At 43.7% G+C, this 22,680-nt stretch overlaps 1 protein-coding gene across 1 annotated transcript in view; it reads right to left on the minus strand.

Moving 5' to 3' along the window:
- Window positions 1-8,341: 8,341 nt before the first annotated feature.
- The window catches only part of LOC137269927 (multiple epidermal growth factor-like domains protein 11), a 31,449-nt gene continuing 17,110 nt past the window's right edge, over window positions 8,342-22,680 (minus strand). The window contains exons 2-5 of the mRNA XM_067803768.1: window positions 11,607-11,662; window positions 10,549-11,493; window positions 10,049-10,147; window positions 8,342-8,448 (exon numbers count right to left, since the gene is read on the minus strand). Coding sequence (XP_067659869.1) covers window positions 8,342-8,448; window positions 10,049-10,147; window positions 10,549-11,493; window positions 11,607-11,662 — 1,207 coding nt within the window. The remainder of the gene's footprint in view (window positions 8,449-10,048; window positions 10,148-10,548; window positions 11,494-11,606; window positions 11,663-22,680) is intronic.

Raw genomic sequence — 22,680 nt, forward strand, 5'->3', positions numbered from 1 at the left:
CAGTCTGTGTATGAAGGTGAAGTGATCAAAACGACTCAGTGAAGTCTGCACCTGGAAACAGAGTGCGGTAAATGGCTGTGCAATCTTCACATGCAATGGTAACAGTTGGTAAATGCGAACAATTTAAAACATGCGCCTAGTGTTGTGTTCATACAGAAAAAAGGATTTCCTCAGATTTTTAACCTATGTGTTGACATTGTACTCATTTCCTGTTTACTGTACTAAATGTATTGGTTACACCCCGATATAAATGTACTAGTTACACCCCGGTATAAATGTACTAGTTACATCCCGATATAAATGTATTAGTTACACCCCGATATAAATGTGTTAGTTACACCCCGATATAAATGTACTAGTTACACCACGATATAATCTGCTGGGGAACATGCACAAGATACCCAGCCAGGCAGCCGTTACATAGTCAATACTTGACATTGTAACAATATACAACTATATAAGGTTGACTACCGTGATTCAAATGATATTCCTTGAAGTGGGTGTTGTGTAGAGGGAGAGACGGAGAAGCAGAATACATACCATATAGTAAGATTGTGCTTCCTACTTGTCATGCGGTATATCACTGATCCGTCTCCTGTCTATTGCAGAGCAGACGTCACACATTAGGGCGCCATATTTACTTCCACAATGACACACATGGCTGCAAGGACAGGTTGCAACAAATGCAGAAGCTTTTTTACCCGACGTTCCAGCCGATACGACCTGACGTGTTTATTTATAGCTCTTTACTCATATGTTACTCACACTAGCGACGACATTCAATCCCAGGAGAATCAATGAACAAAGTCAGTCCGGATCCAGAGTGGGGTGCAGGGGTGTGCACCTCGCCTTTTGTCAGAAAGTAACTAAAGGCCATTGAAAACGGGTGAAAATGGTGTGTGCATTCCCTCTATCACAAGAGCGTGAAACCCTCCCCTTTCTCGTAAACCTGCATCCGGCTCTGGTGCATTTGTGTATTGCCCACACAGCTAGTATCGTGATGGACAGGTTGATGATACAAGCAGCAGAGTAGGGAAGCACCCTGGTGTAGTACACTTGTAATGTCGTCTGTACACACGAACATGCCGACCTAGCAGCCAAAATGGCACTAAAACTCCCAGAACTTAACTTAAACACAATATTATCTTAAAACGAAATACACAGTCTATCAAAATAATATAAAAAGTAAATACCAAAATTCATATAATAAATTAAAAATATACTCCAAAACGCACTAAAAAACTAAAAGTTACTATACATTCAACAGGATGAAGACTTTAATGGATAGACAACTTCTTTCTTGCAGTGGACACGACATTTCGGTTTAGATTTTAACACCGTTATCAAGCAAAAGATGTTAGAATCTACAACGAAACGTTGCATCCACTGCTAGAAAGAAGTTGTCTATCCATAATAGTCTTCATCCTCATCATACCAACTTCAAAATTCCACTTAAAGAAGATAAATGCAACAATAAAGAGACCGCCATATTACACGCATAATGAACATCAGTCAAACCACTCCATATTTCTTCCCCCTACAACGTCTCGCGAAAAAGGAAATTACAATTCAGACCAATTTGATTATGCAACGCTAAAGCCCTCTCCAGTGTGTCATGATATCTCCTGGTCCAGTCACCCCTCTGTCGATCAAATACTAAATGAAATGGTTGGCCCGTGTTGGAAATACGAAATATGTTCGAAAGCGCACATGAAATATCGTCGTCGTCATCACCATCACATCACCATCACCATCACCATCACCATCACCATCACCATCACCATCACCATCACATCACCATCACCATCATCACCATCATCACCACTACCATCACCACCACTATCACCATCACCATCACCATCACATCACCATCATCACCACCACCATCACCATCACAATCGCCATCATCACCATCACCATCACCACCGTCACCATCACCATCGCCATCGCCATCATCATCATCATCATCATCATCATCATCATCATCATCATCATCACCACCACCATCACCATCACCATCACCGTCACCATCACCATCACCACATTACAATGACGATGATGGCTGTTACTGCGACAAATGTCTCTGTATCGAAAAGTCTCACTCACGAAATACAAGACGTTGTTTTCTATATATATAGTCACATCTTTAATGTCTCATCCATATCGTGACTGAAGCAAATTTTACTTGACTGCTAGAGTCTAAAACCTTTAAATAACTAGCGGTTTTTAACCAGAGCGCAAACCCCCAAATGCCACTGTTCATAATTATACAGGGATGCATCAGCAGCCAATACGTTTGGCTAACTAACTAAGGATTCCACTATATAGGAGCCGTGCCGATTTAAATTTGACACATTGTAGGTGAACGAGATTACTAGTTGTCACACTTTCATTTTAGTAGAAACCTCGTTGGCCTAGTGGGTTAGATCGCTAGATTTGCACTGGCGATTTGTTCACAAAGTTACAAATTACAACTTATCAAACCCCTCCTCATCGTATTTATGCTAACAATTCTGCATAAGCAATCATTGAAAACTGACCCAGAGGAAAATTGTACAGCTCAGGGGAAATGTGATACAAACGATGTATAAAAACAAGCGACCAAACCGTTTCCACATACATGAAACCTCTGCTTAATTCTGAGTTGATTGTACAATTAGGCCATCGTCCCGAGTATATATTTGTTTCAGCAGTATTCTGTACAATGTTGTTTGCAAACAAACCTAATCTCGACCAGACAATTCAGTGATTGTCACCATGCGATACGATGACAACATGTGTTCATGAATCATTATAAAATACTGATGATAGCACGTGTTAGCGTATCCTGCCCCACCGGTGGCACCCGTCATAACCATAGTCCTATAAACGTCATCATAAGTTCATTAGCTATAAATTGTGTACATTTATTACTCAGTATGACAGAGTTCAGCAATATGTATTCTACAATTAGAGCAAGATACGAAGGTACACAACAGATTTTTCACTTGCAATGCAACAGAGTCAGTTCTAAAGTAATGCAACACGGCGAGCGGTGAGGCAGCGGTTATGTAGGTCAAGCGTTTTCCAGTAAATCTCTGTGTCCTTGTCCGGCGTCAAGCCTTTATATACAAAGTCACCAATTCCTGAGCATTCGAACACTTTGCGACCGTCGCCATCAACGTAGAATCTTCTAGTAGTCTCCCGGAAGTATGCACAACTAATCAAAGCACTTACTCAAGGGAAGGTAACTTTAAAGCGCTTCTCTTAAAGCCTGCTATCAAAGTAGGAAAACCACTGAACATTATGTGATCCATAATAATTAGCACTCACTTTAAACATTGTGACCCAAGTAGTAAATATTACTTAACCAACAATATAATTTACGGAAAATACACTCTCGTAACATAATGAAGCTCCTTCTACTGCAGATGAACCACAGTCGAATTGTGGATCGGAATAGCAACAAGTGGGGATTGCTTATTCTTGTTCCTGGCAATCAGAAGACCAAGAGCGTTCGTTGGGGTACTCACAGATGGTAGTTCAGGATGGTGGACGGTACTGGTAAAGACAGCAGCCATGTTTATTATGGCTGGGGAGTAATTGGTTAAGGTCACTGACCCATGCACATGTTGTTACGAGAGTGTATTTTCCGTTATTAGAGTTGTTATTAATTATTATTGCTGTAGTTGTAATTGGGTCACAGTATCTAAGGTTTTAGTGTTAGTTATTATGGGTCACATTTCCTACAGAGAATTAATTATGGGCTACATTACCTACAGAGAATTATTTAAGCAGCACGCCTCTAAGGCAGTAGTTTAGAGTTATTTGCCGTTGGCTTCCTATTTGTTGACTTCCGGCAGACTGTTCTAGAACATTAGTTAGCTGGCTTATAATTACATCTTTGCTTATTATGCAAGCACCGTATTGACGTCGTTATCTTGTAGTCATTTATTCTACTTATTACTCACGTTTGGCAGTAAAATTCCATTAGAATTTCCTTCGTCGGTCACGTAGTGTAGCTATGCATTTGTTTTGCTTATTTTTCTTACGTTTTATTTAATAGAATAAATTATTATTGTCGTTTACACTTCTGCCTTGAGTCATATTTTGTTGAAAGAACTGAACTGAAGAAGAGTGTACACTGTTCCGCCGGTTTGTAGGTTTCCATCATTTATTAAAATTACACAACGCATAGTCCATAATAAACCATGAACAGGGAAACATCGATTTACACTCTGCATTGAACTCCTGTCACTGGGCTGACTCACAGAGGACGCCTATTACAGATTTGGTGCCGTGACCCGGATTTGCCATTTTCTTACTAGTAATACTAAGTAATGTCAAATTGCACAATTCGGACTCTGTGTAGTTCGGACAATTAAGCCTGTCCCAGTCGAGTCCGATTTTGACAGATTGTACTGTAACTGATTCTTGACAGAATTCAGATTTCCATCAAGGGGTTGGTTATGGTGGTAGTGATAGACAAGATAGTCGTTCTGTTCATTTTAGTGTTTCAAATACAGATTTTCACAGACAGAATTATTCCCTTAGACACAACCAGCGAGCATCTTCAGCAGCAGGGTTAATTAACGGTCGGTCGTCGAATACTTCTTTGATCGATTCTAGCTTGTCAGGTGATAAGGTTTATCAGAGTGATTATGGTAGTCCATTTTGGGAACCGCTCATGACAAAACCTGTCCGTCATGGAAGTTAGACCAGATACGTTTGATGGTAAAAATTGTTACTGGCCAGATTTCAAGTCAGCTTTGTTTCTCTTGAGCCACATGGCAATATGAAAAGGCACATTGCATTTGAACATCCCGAAACGTTATTGAAGCTATTGCTCATGGTGTAAAATGTGAGAATTAAGGGTCCTGCCCTGGAGGTGAGGAATGGAGGGGAGTTTGGGGGATGTGATAAGGGGGATACACCGAATGTTGGCTGAGTACTTTCCACAGACAACGGGGATAGAGCTTCAATGCATTTTGGAAGTATATATTAAGAGAATTAGATCGTTTGAATACATGAAGTTATGAAGTATCGGTGGAATGACACATTGTTTTAATAACTCGCTGCTTTTACTCCGACATGCCTGTGGCTTTGACCCCGAGGTCCACCCATGGTACGGCCCTGAACATGTCCAGGGCATCTTGGAAAATGATGCTTTCAAACGTCTCTGGAATAGGCCAATATACAGCCTGAGACGAATTCCAGCCAACAAACATGATCTTGTCCTTTTTGATAAAACCAATGAAATTATTTATATCATTGGATTTTCTGTCCCTTTTGACAGCAATGTGATTGGCAAGATTCAGAAAAAGCATGATAAATATGCGGATCTCGCCTTTTAAAGGTCTCGCTTGCATCCCAAGTACACTGTCGTCAGGCTTCCCATTGTTCTCGGTGCCCTTGGTTTGGTACCTCCTGATCTCTTGGCGCAGATCAGGAGAGTGCCCGGGTTCTCCACCGGGAGCACAGCCCATCTGACAATCTGGGTAATGCTGAAGGCTGCAGTGTTGGGAGCCTCTATATTCTCCGGAAAGTTCTCGGTGGGTTCGATTTAAACACAAACATCTGTACTTTGTATTTCACCCTTGTTCCACTATCAACCAATAAAGGCGCTTTAGAACAGGTGTTATGCTGTCAGATGTCCGTGTTCTCGTCGCCACTCTGGCTGCTGAGTTCTGTACTCGCTGCAACTTGTTGGTCTTGAGTTGTCCATACAGCAGAGCGTTCCAATAGTCTAGATGCGAGAGCACACATGCCTGGACTAGTAAAGTAGCAGCTTGGGAGTGATGAATCTCCTTATCTGAATGATATTGCGTATATTGGCATATGCCCTGCGGCATATTTTGTTGATGTGTGATTCACCTCAAAGAGTTGATTCAAAGACAAAGCCAAGATTCCTTGACTCCAGTGCTGGTTTTATAAGTAGGCAATTTTGAAAAAAAAATGTAAAACTGTACTATGAGTCGTTTGGCCTAAAATACTGAATAAAATGCCTGTCTCTCTTTATAACATGGTATCCAATGTGTAATGATGGCTCATTGTGTGGAAGGCCTGGGTGCATTACTCCCACAGATCAGATCACTGTACAGTAATCATGCTGGGACATGGCCCTTGTGATTCTTTGTCACAAAACACAACAGGCTATGATAATTCAAAGCTTTATTAATACGTAACTGGTTTGTTTTGTCATTATTTGACTATGCTAAACTAAAAAAGGAATATAATTAAGCTCAATAGAACCCAAAACCACTAATGCAGCTGAGCTAGTTACAGGCTTACGAATGGCTACACCCACTGGTGTGGGTCGTTAGAGTCATGATGTGCCTTGTTAGTGTCATGATGTGGGTGGATAGTATCATGATGTGGGATGGTAGTGTTATAGTGTTGATTGGTAGTGTCATAGTGTGGGTTGGTAGTGTCAGGGTATGGTTGGTAGTGTCATAGTGTGGGTTGGTAGTGTGAGAGTCTGGGTTGGTAGTGTGAGAGTCTGGGTTGTTAGTGTCATGGTGTGAGTTGGTAGTGTCATGCTGTTGGTTGGTAGTGTCATGATGTAGGTTGTTAGTGTCATGGTGTGACCTATCAGTGTCATCACCTGGGTTGGCAGTGTCATGGTGTTGGTTGTTAGTGTTATGGTGTGAGTTGTTAGTGTCATGATGTGGGTTGGTGGTTTCATGGTGTGGGTTTGTAGTGTTATGGTGTGGATTGTTAGTGTCATGGTGCAATTAGTAGTGTCTTGGTGTGGGTTGGTAGTGTTTGAGTGTAGCTGTTAGTGTCAAGGTCTGGTTTGATTGTGTCATGATGTGGGTTGGTAGTGTCACGGTATGTGTTTACAGTGTCATGGTGCTGTTTGTGGTAGTGTCAAGGTATGTGTTGTTAGTGTCATAGTGTGGGTTGTTATTGTCATGGTGTGAGTTGTTAGTGTCATGATATGGTTGGTAGTGTGATGGTATTTGCTTGTAGTGTCATGGTGTATGTTGTTTGTTTTAAGGTGTGACTATTAGTGTCATGGTGTGGGTTGGTAGTCTCATGATGAGGGTTTGTAGCGTCATGGTGTAGGCTGGTAGTGTCATGTTTGGGTTAAAAGTGTTATAGTGTGTCCAGCAGCGTCATGCTGTGGATTCGTAGTGTCATGATGTGGGTCGATAGTGTCATGGTGTGAGTTGGTAGTGTAGTTGTGTGAGTCGGTAGTGTCATGGTGTGGGTTGCTAGTCTCATGAAGTGGGATGGTAGTGTCATGGTGTGAGTTGGTAGTGTCATGGTGTGCGTTGTTAGTGTCATGGTATAACTGGTAGTGTCATGGTGTGATTTGGTAGTGTCACGATGTGGGTCGGCAGTATTATAATGTGTATTGGTAGTGTAAGGGTGTAGTTGTTAGTGTCAGGGTCTGGGTTGATAATGTCATGATGTGAGTTGGTAGTGCCATAGTGTGGGTTGTTAGTGCCATGTTGTGAGTTGGTAGTGTCACGATGTGGGCTCATAGTGTGAGTTTGTAGTGTCATGGTGTGAGTTGTTAGTGTCATGGTATAACTGGTAGTGTCATGGTGTGGGTTTGTAGTGTTATGGAGTGGGTTGGTAGTGTCAGGGTATGGTTGGCAGCGTCATGATGTGGGTTGGTAGTGTCATGGTATGGGTTTGCAGTGCCATGGTGCTGGTAGTGTCAAGTTATGTGTTTTTAGTGTCATGGCGTGAGTTGTTGGTGTCATGGTGTGAGTTGAGAGTGTGATGATGTTGGCTGGTGGTGTGATGGTATTTGCTTGTAGTGTCGTGGTGTATGTTGTTAGTTTCATGATGTGACTGGTAGTGTCATGGTGTGGGTTGGTAGTCTCATGATGAGGGTTTGTAGCGTCATGGTATAGGCTGGTAGTGTCATATTTGGTTTAAAAGTGTTATAGTGTGTCCAGCAGTGCTATGCGGTGGATTCGTAGTGTCATGATGTGGGTTGATAGTGTCATGGTGTGAGTTGGTAGTGCCATGGTGTGAGTTGGTAGTGTAGTTGTGTGAGTCGGTAGTGCCATGGTATGAGTTGGTAGTGTCATGATGTGGATTGGTAGTGTCATGGTTTGGACCAGCAATGTAATGGTGTGGGTTGGTAGTGTCACGGTGTGGGTTGGTAGTGTCATGGTGTGAGTTGGTAGTGTCATGGCTTGTACCGGTAGTGTCATGGTGTGGGTTAGTAACGTGAATGGAGAATGTTATGGTAATTTCACTGAGTGGATCCTGGTGTCATAGAGTTAAGGTGTTATGTGTTGGAGTGGGTCATAAGTGTCATGGTATTGTTTGTAGTGTCATTGCATAGGTCGGTTCAACCTAAGCTTGCAACCTCACTGGATGCTCCACTATAGGTATACAATCACTGGACCAGTTTCTCCCTCTCCGACATCACAGTAATCATGTGTAGAAGTCCGGCGTGCTTCTTTTCGCTTTTCGACACCATCTCCGTTGGTTCCTGTCTTTTCTCTGAAACAGATGAAGTGCACAGTTTATTTCAATGAATGTCAGTTTAAGATAATTTATGAATTCTCTGAATGTAAACTATGAGGAGCATATACACGGAATTGCCACATGGATGTAAATTGATACAAAACTATATTTTGAATTGTAGGTTCGTTGCAATTGCACGTGCCTTTAACATGCCTGATAGCAGGAATGAGAGAATTTTATTGTGTCTGTACGACGCAGCGTGGCAATTCACAAAAACTACATTTGGCACAGATGTTTTCGAACCACGCACAAACGACACAGGCACCACAAAGTAATCTGCCCGTAAAGGCGCAGGGAGAACAGGCTAAGAGTCTACGGGATCCGTGCAAGAACCACAGCCTGATATATAATTCTGACGGCAGAACATTGTCGTCAGAACATTGTGGAGCACACAACATTTATGACGTAGTGCAAGTGTCTACAGATACACGGACTGCTTCAGACCAAGGTCTGCGGAAAAGACGATTTTTGAGGTGGAGCTGTAACGATTGTGATGGGTGGACAACTGCAGCTATGACGCCTGTGATAGTGTGTGACGAAAACCTGAATGCTGTGACGTTTGGAGACGTTTTGTAAATGTCTTCTTTACCGTTTTAGCAACTGAAGAAGACGCCTAACCCTACGGCAGTACAGTCTCAAGGTAAGGCTTCATCAACACAGACCCGATCCAGGCCCACAAGATATCCTAACTGATAAATCGAGGAGCGTTTACGACATCATCCGAATCCACCAAATCCGTCCTAGGAAAAGTAATGATCTTCCCCGAGAGTCCCAATGACGCTTCGTGTAGTCAGTCAGGTGACTATGCTAGGCCTGCATTTGTACACAATATTTGACCATTCATGTCGCTTCATATTAGACATCAACGTTTGAGGTTAGATTGTACAAGGGCATCCGATCCACCAGGCTTGTAACATCTAGTCTTAACCAGGCTTGTAACATCTAGTCTTAACCAGGCTTGTAACATCTAGTCTTAACCTGGCTTGTAACATCTAGTCTTAACCAGGCTTGTAACATCTAGTCTTAGTAAAAGTGCTGTAAAGGTGTGGCGGACAGTCACAAATGTAAACTTTAAGCATAAACAACAACATAATGTAAAGTTGTATGCCCCCTCATGACATGTTATCAATAGAAACATGTTGATGCATCTAGAATCATTGGGGAGTGATTCATGCGCTGTGTCAGCGGCAAGGCAGAAGAGCAAGCGTATACACAATGCCTGTTTTATAAGTATAAAACATATAATGGGAAGTGTGCTGTATTTAGGATGTCACTTTCTGAGTAAACTACAGATGTCAGTAGTTTTATCAGGTAGAGTCCCGTGCGGGATTCGAACCCACGTTCTCATGGTCAAACACTTATCACAAAGCCAGCGATATAACCATTCAGAAGCATCAGACTTCTTCACTTCTCTTTTGTGTATTATTTTGCGTTTCAAAAAGAAAACAAATTACTGAAACTAAATTTTAAACATATTACAGTTCAGTGAGGTGGCAACACTGAGCATGACCTGGCGTGATCATGGGTGATAGAGAAATGTAAAATGACACGTACATTCGTGTACAGAAACCTTTACGATAACGAATGCACGCCACCACCGTGCAGATGAGAAGGAGCGAGGACATTGTTGGTATGGCTACAAGTAAGCTGTGAGTTTGGTCTGGCGTCTGATTAACTGTAAATAAACCAGATACAGCTCAACGTTGTAGTTTAAATAATAATGCTTTGGTTGTAATCCTAGGCGCCAAACTAAACATTACATTCACAATACAAAAAAATCCCCTTCAATTTGCACAAATCAATAAATGCATTTGAACAAAGTCTTGAATTTAAAATCCAAACCTTGGAACTATCGAAAGTTTCAAAGGTACGCCATTCAAAAGATGGAATGCCTTATGACGCTCCACGTGCATTATGTCCTGGCAGGAGAGTTATACAGAGACGCAGATGATTAAACTGCATATTGCACATGGAGTAATCAGTATTAATAATATTCCAATCCTTTTCACAATACCTTTCACACTTGGACAAGAATCTTTTATCGAGGGTAAGCCTAAATATGGAATCATAATTTACCTGTCTCAGTACAGTTGTTTGTGCAGGCAGAGATACAGTCGTGCTCTGTGACGTCACATCCACCAGAGCAAACGGTAGATGTCTCCACACAGAAACCGTCAAGACAGACACTGCAGTTCTGATTGCAGAACAATCCGTACAATCCGTTGTCACATCTTTGACAAGTCCCGCTCTCCGTGTCACAAGTGTTGTCGACGCAGTGTTTGGGGCAGGGGCTACAGACACTCCCGTAATATCCAGGTACACAGCCATGTTGACAGTCCCCTGAGGGGGAGCATCTCTTGTACTTACACCTGGGGTTACACTGAGAGGAGCAAGAAGGTCCATACCAGCCATCAACACAGCCCTTGATGCAGTCACCTGTCTCCCGGCTACACTCAGGTAAACTCACCATGGCGCCGTTCGCATCAGACTCCCCTCGACAATGTTCACTACAGTTGTTTTCACAGAAAATGCCATGGAATCCTGGTGCACATCCGTGTTCACACCCAAACTTGCACGACACGTGACAGTGATCACATGGATAAGTACAGTTCGAGCCAAAATGAGACTGGTGACATTCGACACATGTCCCGCTAGTCCTGTTGCATGTTTTACACGTGCTGGAACAGCCTTTACAGGTAGCACCGTAGAAGCCGTCTTTACACCCAGACACACAGGAGGAGCCGAGCTGGCAGTACCCTTCCTGGCACCCACCTGGACATTCCTGGCACAACTCTGGGGGTGAGGAACAAGGAACCTTACAGTTGGGGCCTCGAAAACCTGCGACACAACCTTCAGTGCAGTTCTCTATGCCTCGACTTGTAAGTTCACAGGCTCCGTTTCTGCAGCCAATGTTGCAGACTAACTCACACGTGCTGCCGTGGTAACCCGAGTGACATGATGTACAGATTCTCTTCTGAGAGTCGCAGACTGCACACTGAAGGTATTCCTCACAACGAGCTGCTGTAAAATATATAGATCATAAGAAATGCAGATACTAACATTACAAAGTGAATTTTTACCGACACAGCTTCGTTTCTTCACCTGACGTCAGTTCAAATACACAAGAGGATTACCTTTTGTTGATGCAAAGGTCAGCAAACACAGAGTGACCGTAATGAACATGATGAATCTGAAAAAAATAAATTACACGATTAGTAAAACTGTAAGTTACAATACAATATGCGCAACAAAATACACTTATATTCATACATACTGTTACAGAAACATAGATATGTTTAAATCTGTATTGGGACATATTGCTACAGAAATCCATCTGTAACAAGAACACGATATATCCTGGTGCCATTAATATCAAGACATATACTGTAACAATCGCATCTGTAACAAGAACACGATATATCCTCGTGTGCCTTTATATCAAGACATATACTGTAACAATCGCATCTGTAACAAGAACACGATATATCCTGGCGTGCCTTTGTATCAAGACATATACTGAAACAATCGCATATCCAGATGTATTCCTACAGACGACCATGTGTAACAACTCACCACTGTATCCAGATGTATTCCTACAGACGACCATGAGTAAGAACCTGATCGTATCTGCTACTGTGACCGTGTGCTGCTGATCGTGGACGTGGTAATATTGGGTCTAAATGTGCTTGTGTTTCATGTTCCCGTCAACAAGGAAAACATCCCATTTTGAATTAAATATTTTTTCTCCGACTCACACGAAAGCAGAACATGTGAAAAGGCAGGGCAGGTTTAAATTAGCCTTTCTTGTGTGATTTTGCATGCCAAATGGCGGAATTGCATTAGATGTTTCAATGCACATAAGGGCATGCAGTTTATATAAACTTTGTTAAAGGCTGGATTGAAGGGGATCCATGTCAACATATTGGCATATGAATGCACCTCAACCCAACCCTTCATGTTTGCTTCAAAATATTCTATTTGTGGTATCATAAATAAGGGTTACCCATAGGACTTTGAATGGTGAATATGCAATACGAATTCAGGATCGTTAGGTAGTTTCCGCTTGTGAAAAGAATACAGGCAACATGTTGTGACCTGTGAAACCACAAAACCTTCCAATAATGATACATAGATGATGATAAGAACTACTTTGATTATCTGACTATTGACATTGACCCAAAGAGGGCCGTGTCAATTCAGATCAGCTATCACTGTGAAGGAACTGGTATCCTAACCAATGACAGTCTTAAATGTTGCGCATTTTGGAGAAGATGAGGGTGGCAAATGTAATGAGTATAATGTAATTGTATACTCAAACAATACACAAACAATACACAAACAATACACAAACAATACACAGTGCCGTTTTGAAAGTGATCAGTCTAGTTATCACGCGAGTGTGTTTTGGGATGGTTAATATCCTGCAATGGGAATAAACATTGTATTTAGCGAACCTTGTCGTGAGGAAGTTGGGAAAATTTCTGTTAAACTTTTGAACAATAATTATAATATTTGCGTTTCATTTTGCAAGCGCACTTGTCAACTGACAAAGTGTCAAACAGTTCATTCGAGACTTTCCTGGCTGCTGTACGAGTCAATGATTACAACACGCCTGCGTTTCGGTGTTGGTGAAGTCGTAATCAGTCCCATCTATCATTACGAGACAACAATTTTCTCTCATCAAGGCATCACAGTACCGTAACCACGGCCGTGAATCTGGACACGACCGCCGAAAGATGTGCATGACGCCATGTTTGTTTACAGTGTGAAAGTAGTCCCTAAAATTTGCATATGACCTCTCTAATTTGCATCGGTATCCGTATATGACCCCAACGGACACCGAAAATATCCGTTGGCTTTATCCTGCCGTGAACACTACCCATTGTATGATAGAATGTAATTTATGTGTATATTGTTTTAGTAAAGTTTCCGAGTAAAATGTGTCTTCTAATGATAGCATGTTTGTCTAAATGGCATTGCAGTACCTTGCAGATAACTATGTATTTTATACTCACATATTTTGACATGTTTCAATATATGGCTAGCTTGCCTACGACTGCCAGTGGTCAAAGTTACGGCTTGAATCCTGCTGGGGTTGATGCAGGAAACCAAGTACTTAAGTCCCTATGACTCCATAGGAGCTGTTCGGGCTTTGGTGACTGGTAGTCTTTTACTGACATCAGATGTAATACTGATCGTTGTGTTGAATAAACTCTTTTATCAATTGGATTGGTTAGTTTTTAGATTCAAATTGTGATAACTTGCTAATGTGTCACTGTCCTTTGAGGCAGACATCTTTCACAGTTAAACCAAATGTTTCTCGCCACCATATGGCAGAAAAAATGTCTATGTGACGTATAAGGTTGACTCACTCACTAACTCAGTAAAGTACAGATTCTACTACGTGTATTACCTTGAGTCGAACTCTCTCAACTTCAGGCACCATGATCGCCAGCACACAAAGTCAGTGACCTGACTAACTCTACCTCCGCGGTTTTTGTGTAGTAGTATAGGGAATAGTGATTCTGGCTCACTTTTCAAAAACCCCTCTAAAAAGCCTCATTTACTAAATGAGGCTTTGGTGGGACCATTAGCTCTTGCTACTATTGCCCCTACTACAAAGCCACACCATCACGTTTACCGTGACTTGGCAGGCGGTACGATCAATAATTTGTTGTAAGTTTTGACTGACCTATGTCACGTTTACCTCGATGAAACAGTTTAACGTGAACCGCCTACGATCTCTTTGGTGTTCATAATAAAGGCTTGCTGGGCTTTTTGTATCCCCTGTTCTATGTACTTTTTTTTCTCATCCTCGCTGATAGTAGACTTACGAGACTTGGATCGAACATCTTGTTTCATTCCGTTATATTTTTTGAGTTCAGAGAGGATTGAACGAAACTCCTCTTCTGAGATCTTACTGTCAGAGAGTGCCGTGGAAATTCGCTCACTCACTGTGTTCAGCTTTGCTTCAGCCAGAACCCTGATCTCGTCATGTTTCAATGCCTTACGATTAAGTCTGCGTGATACTAACTTAAGCGCCAACCCTACCAACCCTGTCACCCCAGCCGTTATTTCAATACCTTACACTATAGGTGCAGCCACGATGGTGGTTAACAACCCAACGCCTGCCGCCCCTAGTCCCATGCTGGTTGCCATAAGGGTAGTGTCAGCCCCGTCCACGATATTGAAAGCTCTATTGTACTTTTTACATAGAGCTTTCCGCGTGTCACGGTCTTGTTCTAGTTGGCGTTTCACATCACATAACTGCCTCAAGCGGAACCCATCTACGGTTTCCAACGTCTTCGCTACTTCCTCTACGACTGGGTACAGACCCATCCTATAATATATATTTTGAAAGATATTTTAATTGGGTTTCAGTTAATTGTCTATTAATATATTTGAAGCCTACAAGATCTAGACCATCAATCAGGGTAATAGGTGAGAGGCTAATAGACTTTTCTGTTGTAATAAAAACCCCACTGAGGCTTATTAAGCGGTTTATAGGGGCCCCGTGGGTATCCTGTTGTATAACAATACGACAATATTGGCTTGTGTGTTCATCAAACCAGTGTATTGACACCCCGGGTAAAATTTGTTGTACTTTTGAGGTGTTTTCATTACCTAAATAGAAAAAGAAGACTTCTATGATGAGTGTGAAAGGGGAGGATATATCAAGATATACGTTATAATGATTATTGCGAAATGGTAATTTATTTTTTACTATAGTCCTTAACCTATTTTTTCCGGGACCAGTAGTTATCATGATTAATGACCTCTCCGGAATGAAATCCCCGACCCAACTACCGTTGTTCTTAATCTTAGAGATCACCCCATTTTCACCTATTGTGATATAAGGTGAGGCTGGTGTTAAGTTGATCAGCCATTTGGGTTCTTTAAAATCTGATAACGGCACCCGTTTGTACACGTTGTCTTTGAAGTGCAGGATGTATAATTCATCTTCCTCACCAGGCTGATCGAATCCCTCTGTATCTCCCAGGTCGTTAAGCGTAGTGTTGGGATGATGACTGGTCATTATTATAATATTATTATATAATTTTCAACTGGTTTTCTGTTAATAATTCAGGGATTAAATTCATACCAATAAAGTGTATGTTGTTACGTAGGAAGATCTTGGTTAGTGATATCTTGTTTTCCACGATCACGTTGACACCCTGTAGACTGGTGTTGGAGCCGACACCCACCCGCACGTAAACGTTGCAAACTTGATCCTTGTGTCGTTTCTCCCACCCTAGTTTGACCCCCTTCACGATCTCGACGTTATCCCCCGATGATTCCCCTAGGTAGACTCTGATGACCAGTGTTGTGTTTGACGGTATACCATCTAGTATTTTGTCCACGCCTTCGAATTCAGACACCAACTGTAATGCCACGTTTTGTATGCCCGTTTTACTCGATAGCATGTGGAGTGGTGAATTGCCGATTGGGCTGACGACTACGCTACGTCTCTGAGTTGGGACGTAAGCCACGAGCAGGAATCCATCGTTCACGACTTTGTTTAGGTAGTGGTCTTTGTTATCAGTGAACACGTAGGGGGAGAAGATCTTAATATTGAGAAACCAGTTGTCGTAATCAGTTAACAACACCCACTTGTCATCTTCGGTGAAGACGAGCTTATATGGCCGGTTCTTTTTGATGGTAGTTCTCTCAACATCGTCTAAGTCGAACAGTTTACCCCCGAACGATGGGTATATTCTCCAGTTGTCATCTCCGGTGTTGACGAGGGCGTACTTAGTGTTGACTGTTGCTCCTGTGGTATCTACTACATCGCTTAGGGCTCCACCGGAGGAGACTTCAACGCGTTTGTAAATGTTGTTTTTCAGTTGCAAGGCGTACGTTTTACCATCTACTCCGGGAGCGTCGAAACCACGCGTGTCTCCGAGGTCGGAGATCCCGATATTGACGCATTTTTTCACTCCGGGTCCTTGTGCGCTGGTCATGTTACATGAAGTGTTAAGCTGAGGTATCCTATATTTACAGGATTATGATTTATATCTAACACCGATATTGTCAGCTCAGGTATGTTACCCTGGGTTAATTTCTTATACTGCCGTGGTGAAAATGACTCGGTTCTACCGTCGTTGTATTTCTCAGTTTTCACTGGCACTGCTCTCAGTATAGTGGAAGGGTGGCCTCCTTGAATGTTATACGTTGTGCTCACCTGACCGAGATGAATGTACAGCTCTCGGTACGGTACTAGGTCGGGTAACTTCGTGCCTGTGACGGTTGTTGTTGGTTTTATCTCGTCAGGAGACATACCGAGCATCCTTGCTAATGGTCGGCCGAGCCTCAAAGGGTTTATTCCATTGTTGATTAACACCACTGTACCGTTTGAGTCGTTAATCTTGAGTTCGGCTCCCAGGGGTTTGAAGACCTCATCGTTTAGAGAGCACACGCTGTAGTAGCCGTCAGTTATCTGGCTGCGAGTTCCACTGACGAACAGCTTATTGTTGCTGATATTAATGTTAGTCCATTGCGGTAGGTAGGTGATATCGCAGAGTGCGACTTCGAGTTGGCCTGACGTGTTATCGATCGCGTGCGTCAGCTGAACGGCCTCACTGCTCGTTATTCCTGGAAGTGTTATGTACATATTATAATATATGAATTATAAATTATAATATGGATTTAGCACACTTGAAAATCGTGGTGAATGCAGATGGTACGGGGTTTAAAACAACCTTTATTGATATCTTTGAAAAGTATGTCGTGTCCGTTAATAACGCGCAGGCGGTGGTAAACTGGAATCAAAACCCAATGCAGTTTTGGCAAAACCAACTCAACTTTGCTGTGTGGTGTGCGACGACGGGGTCGGGTGTGAAACCAGACTACGGTATAGACGAACTGAGTAAGGCGGTTATTTTGTTTCATATTTATTATCAAACGAGACGAATATTGAAGGAAATAAGTGCTCCTCTTCCCCAAGATAAAGCGTGGAGTATGACGAATAACCCCTATGATAGACGCGCTTATGAACGTGTTTGTGGGGAGTTTGAGATTCCAACGAATAAAGACTTTCGCCTTCCTGGTGTGAACCATGGTCTCGGTATAGTTCTCGTGTACTTCTACAGGTCCGGAAAATATTATGCCGGTTCTAAAGATGGTTCATACAACCCACACCGTCATACATTTACAGGCCCCACAACGAATGAACAGATCCATGTCAGCTGTATAAAGCAAACCAGTCCTGATGCAGCCACAGCCTGGACTAAAATGATCTCAAAAACATCGAAAGGATTCACTCGTGCTGGTACAATACGCTTGAACGACTCGATTCGAACGTACGTGTGGGCGCTGTTGGGTGCGCAGTCGATGACGCGTTCTAACATCCTCGGTAAGGGAACTGCTTACGACGCTCAGACACAATTCGTTTCCAACGTTGAGGATGCTATCAATTCTCCAGTTGATCTCCCGAGGGCCATCGAACGCTACCAAAACGTGTTAGAATACGCCAGATCGAAAGTCAATTACGTATTCGGCGTGGGGTTGTACATGGCTCCGAGTGATATGCAACTGAGAATAAAAAAAGTGGTGGGTTATAACAACGAAATAGTCATAGCCACGAAGGATCAAAAGTTGGGTATCAACCCCGATATTAACACCCCACATATCCCACACACCCAACCACGTGAAACGGGTATAGTTGCGCCACCCCCGGAGTCTAAAGTTCATGTGCCCCCCACACACCCCCATATACATGTGGGGGTACCCCCCTATCAGCAGCATATTGATAATAAAACAGCCTTAGTGGTTGGTGGGGTAACTTTAGGACTTATTTGGTTAAAGATTTCTTAGCCGCTACGTACACCAGACCCGCCACGGCGACGATGGCTGCCCACAGGTTTTGACTGAGCCACATGGCAGTTTTAGACAGAGCGCCCAACAACCACGAGACGATACTACCCAGGATGCCGGGAAGGGCTTCGGCGGCTTTACCAGCCAGTTTAGCTAGGCCTTCCCCGAGTTTTTTGATCCAGTCTTTAACACCCCCACCGCCACTTGGAGTTCCGCCGCCTCCTGTAGACCCAACAGGGGTACCCCCTGTTAGTGACACCACCAGGGTTGATATGATAAAACCCAATGCAGTCAGAATGCTGGCGATGGTGACCCCTTGCTCCCGGAACAATATCCGAATCCTGTCTGCTAACGTGGTGTCTCTGTGGAGGACTTGATTGATGGTTTCCCGTATACGGCTGACCTGGGATCTAAGCTTTTCTTTGTAGCCGGACGCTGTCTCCAACCAGGTCTGCCTTTCATCTTCCAAATTACGTATTCGTTCCTCAATGGTGGCTTTCATAGACTCGTCCTCAGTTTCACCGAGTTTTTTCTTTTCATAGGCGATGTGGTCGTCTATCTCACTCATTTTGGCTGTGCTTTTCCAGAGCTGACCACGAATGGTTTGCATCAACAGGTCCAACCCCCTCAGTTCCCGAACGGTAAATTCGAGCCCCGGGAAGGGTTCGTTCTCGTAGTCGGCCAACATCTTTTTAATATCATAAGTCATGTTTTGATCTGATGTGGCGTCCCTGATGCCTTCCAGACCTTGAACTAACTTCGGAGGATACTGCTTAGGTCGCGCGCCACCGTAATCTATGAAACCTAGTTCATCTTGGACCAACTGACTTCCATGTTTACCGGCTAATGTTGATAAAGCAAGCGGTTCTCTAGTGCGTTTATTCATGAGATCGATCTCCGGGCGAGACTTCAAACGCAGCGTGCCATTGCTGAGGGTAAAATCGGAATAGTTCCTTCCCAACGGCTTGAGTTTGGATTTATTTTCAACTGCGTTGTAATAATCGTCGACGGCGCCTTTAAGGAGCTCGTCACCTTGCGAGAATGAGGTCTCCTGGTCATCATTGAATGCCTGGGCACTATCGTCCCACATATCATCCATAGGTATGTCTTCATCCATTAGTATTAAAAATATATTTCTTTTATATAACAATGTACGGTAGAAAATTAGATCCTTTCAGAAAATTGAGAGAGCCATTAGGCGCCAGAGCCGTGCGACAGTCGGTGACCATCACCAACAATCCCAGCAAGATAGACCAGAATCAAACTCTGCTGGTTAGATTTCCAAACCTTGGTGAGAATGACCTCATTGTACCAGGCACTGTTCGACTGGCGTTCAATATCACGTTGACCTCCGACAACGACAAACGCGAGCTAGTGCGGAACGTGGGTCGAGCTATCATCAAGAAAACGACCGTCAAGATCAGCGGTAACGAGGTGCTGAGCATCGACGACAGCGACGTGTTTCACTGCTACAAGGATCTCTGGAAAAGCGAGAGAGAACGAGTCAATGATGTGTACCAGGGTATCAGCAAATCAACCCGGGCGCGCATAGGATACGTCTTCACGACAGACCAGCAAGACAAGCTATCGGACGGTGAAAAGGCCATCGCTCGAGCATACGGGAATCGATTCTGCGTGCCGCTAGACTTCGAGTTGCTCACGGGACACGCGCCGTTTTACCAGGCCGTGCTGGGTGATAGGCTAGAATACGAGCTCACGTTTAACGACTATAGCAAAGTAGTGCGTACGCCGAACGGTGATGAGGCCAGTTATGCCATAGACAACATCTCTCTGGAGTTCGACATGGTCACTAGCCCGGAGCTGGCCAGGCAGGTTCGAAGCCAGTACTCTGGGAAGATGGCTATCCTGTACGATCGCGTACTGAGGCATAGATCAGTCATGCGAGATAAGAGCGACACTGTGTGGAATATCAACCTGAACGTGCCGGCGCGATCGATGAAAGGTATCCTGGTCGTCCCCGTGGAGGATTATGATCCATTCCGGAGGGACAGCGAGAAGTTTTTCAACCCCGAGATTGAAAAGGTGGAAGTGACCATCGAGGGCGTGCCCAACCAGCTGTTCAGTCATGGTATGAGACCACACCAGCAGTGGGATGAGATAAAAAAGCTACCAGTGGGGGATTATATAACAAAGGACCTGGACCTCGGCTCCGTGCAGATCGGTGAATACCTGACCACCAAGTATGCCCTATGGTTGGACATGCGATCCACGGATGATGATAAACTGCACGGTAGCGGGCGCCGTATAGATAACGGCAGCGAAGGGATAACCATCCAGATTACTAAGAAGGCTCAAACCGCTGGTAAGTTGAAATTATATCTGTACGTTATTATGGACGCGCAACTTAATATAGACAATGGGAGATTCGTACAAGCCATCTACTAGTGGGGGAGACCCCCACACCCCCCGGGGGTACCCCCACCTCCCCACTGACCCACACTGCGCTATCATATGCGGGCAGACTGGATGTGGGAAGACCGTTTTCGTGTTGGATATGTTGGAGGGTTACTACAAGGATGTGTTCGATAACATCGTTATCATGTGCCCTACTCTGAGTATGAATAAAACGTACGCGCGACCTTGGGTGATGACGGACCCGGACGTACACAAAATCGACCCTGGAACACGCCTGCAGGACTGGTTGAAAGCTCTTCACGAGAAATTTAAAGGGGAACCGACGCTGTTTATACTGGACGACTGCAGCGCTAATCGCGAGATAACAAAAAAGAGAGACATGCTATCGTACCTGGCCTTCTCCGGCCGGCATGCAAATCACAGCGTCTGGGTGCTAACGCAGAAGTTCAACTCGGTGTTGAAAGACCTCAGGGAGCAGACGCGATGGGTGGCCTTATTTCACTGCAAGGATAGGGATTCGTTTGAGGAGTGTTTGAGAGAGAACGATGTGATGAGTAAATTAGAACGGGAACGGGTGAAGAAACAGCTCGCTGAAACTAAACACGCTAAGCTCGTTCTAAAGACCGACCAACCAGTAGCATATATAGTTTGCTAAGCAAAGCTAAGCAAAGCTAAGCAAAGCTAAGCAAAGCTAAGCAAATGCTATGATATTTGAAGTATTTGTCGTGTGCAACTTAACTTTCATTTCTCTGTGTTTTGTCTGCATCGGGTATTATATAGTTAAAACTAAATCTTACTTGTTATATTATAAGATGGAGTGTGAGGAATTGCTCGAACAATTGTCGTTGGAGGGTTCCCCCACTGGGGATTCCCCCAAGCGAGAGAAACTGGTGGCGTTGGCTGTTGGCGGCAAAGCCAAACATTACTTTGGAGACTACACTCCGGATAAAATCAACAAAATGTCAGCCGAAGAAATCGATAAGCTGTACACTAGATACGAGTCCCGGCTCGGAGCAGAAATGACAAAGACAATAGGATCGGCTATGGCCCAGATATACACCGGTATTGTGTCACATTTCCTTCCCATTCCACCAGAGCGCCGACTTTACCTGTGGGAAGACCTCGAGAAAGACCCTTTTATCGAACACGCCGTGAGCTCTATCAGCTGCGGGCTGTACCACAAATATGGTATGTTGTTGGCTCCAGTGACGGCGGCGATTATCACGGCAAAACATTGCCAATTTGAGAGAAAGAATAATAATAATAGTATAGATGGATGCTGCTCCCGAGGTGACGGAAGTGACACAGGAACCAGTGAGGGAAACCCCTCCCGAGGTGAGGGAAGTGACCCCTTCAGTGGAGGTACCCCCCACAGTAGCAAGGCAGAAGAATCCTAAGAGAGTAGCTGCCGGTAAAAAACGGTGGTGTAACCAACATAAAGTGACCAACCCAACCCGACTGTTGTTGGCTGTAGGTGTAACTGCTGCCTTGGCTATCTCGTGGTTATATACACGTGAGGGACGTGAGGTGGTACCTGAGGTGGTAACCCCCACTGTGGGGGGTACCCCCACCGTCGACCCGCATATCATGTTATAATTTTAATATTTTATATCATATACATAATGTCTGAGGGGAAAACGTTCGTCAACGACGCATACCACGCCACAGTGGTAGCCAGTCTAGCAGTAGGGTACGCTCGGTTGACTAAAATGGTGCTTAAACAACCAACTATCAAGCTAGATTTCAACCTGCAGGATATGGGTATGCTCATAATGAACCTTGGTATGGCGATGGCCACAAAAGACATCCTAGTAAAACAAGGAATAATACCTGATAATATAATGAAATAAATATAGGGATGGCCACGATAGCTATGATGGTCGGTGGGGCGTTAGTGAATGCCCTGGCATTTTCCGGGAGTAATTTCCTCTTCTCGAAACTACGAGATGATCACGCGGCTGAAATACAGGAAGAAAGGAAGCGACACGATCTCGCTACTGAGAAATTACAAAGAGCACA

The sequence above is a fragment of the Haliotis asinina genome, unplaced genomic scaffold (assembly GCF_037392515.1).
Source record: "Haliotis asinina isolate JCU_RB_2024 unplaced genomic scaffold, JCU_Hal_asi_v2 scaffold_18, whole genome shotgun sequence".
Taxonomy (NCBI): domain Eukaryota; kingdom Metazoa; phylum Mollusca; class Gastropoda; order Lepetellida; family Haliotidae; genus Haliotis; species Haliotis asinina.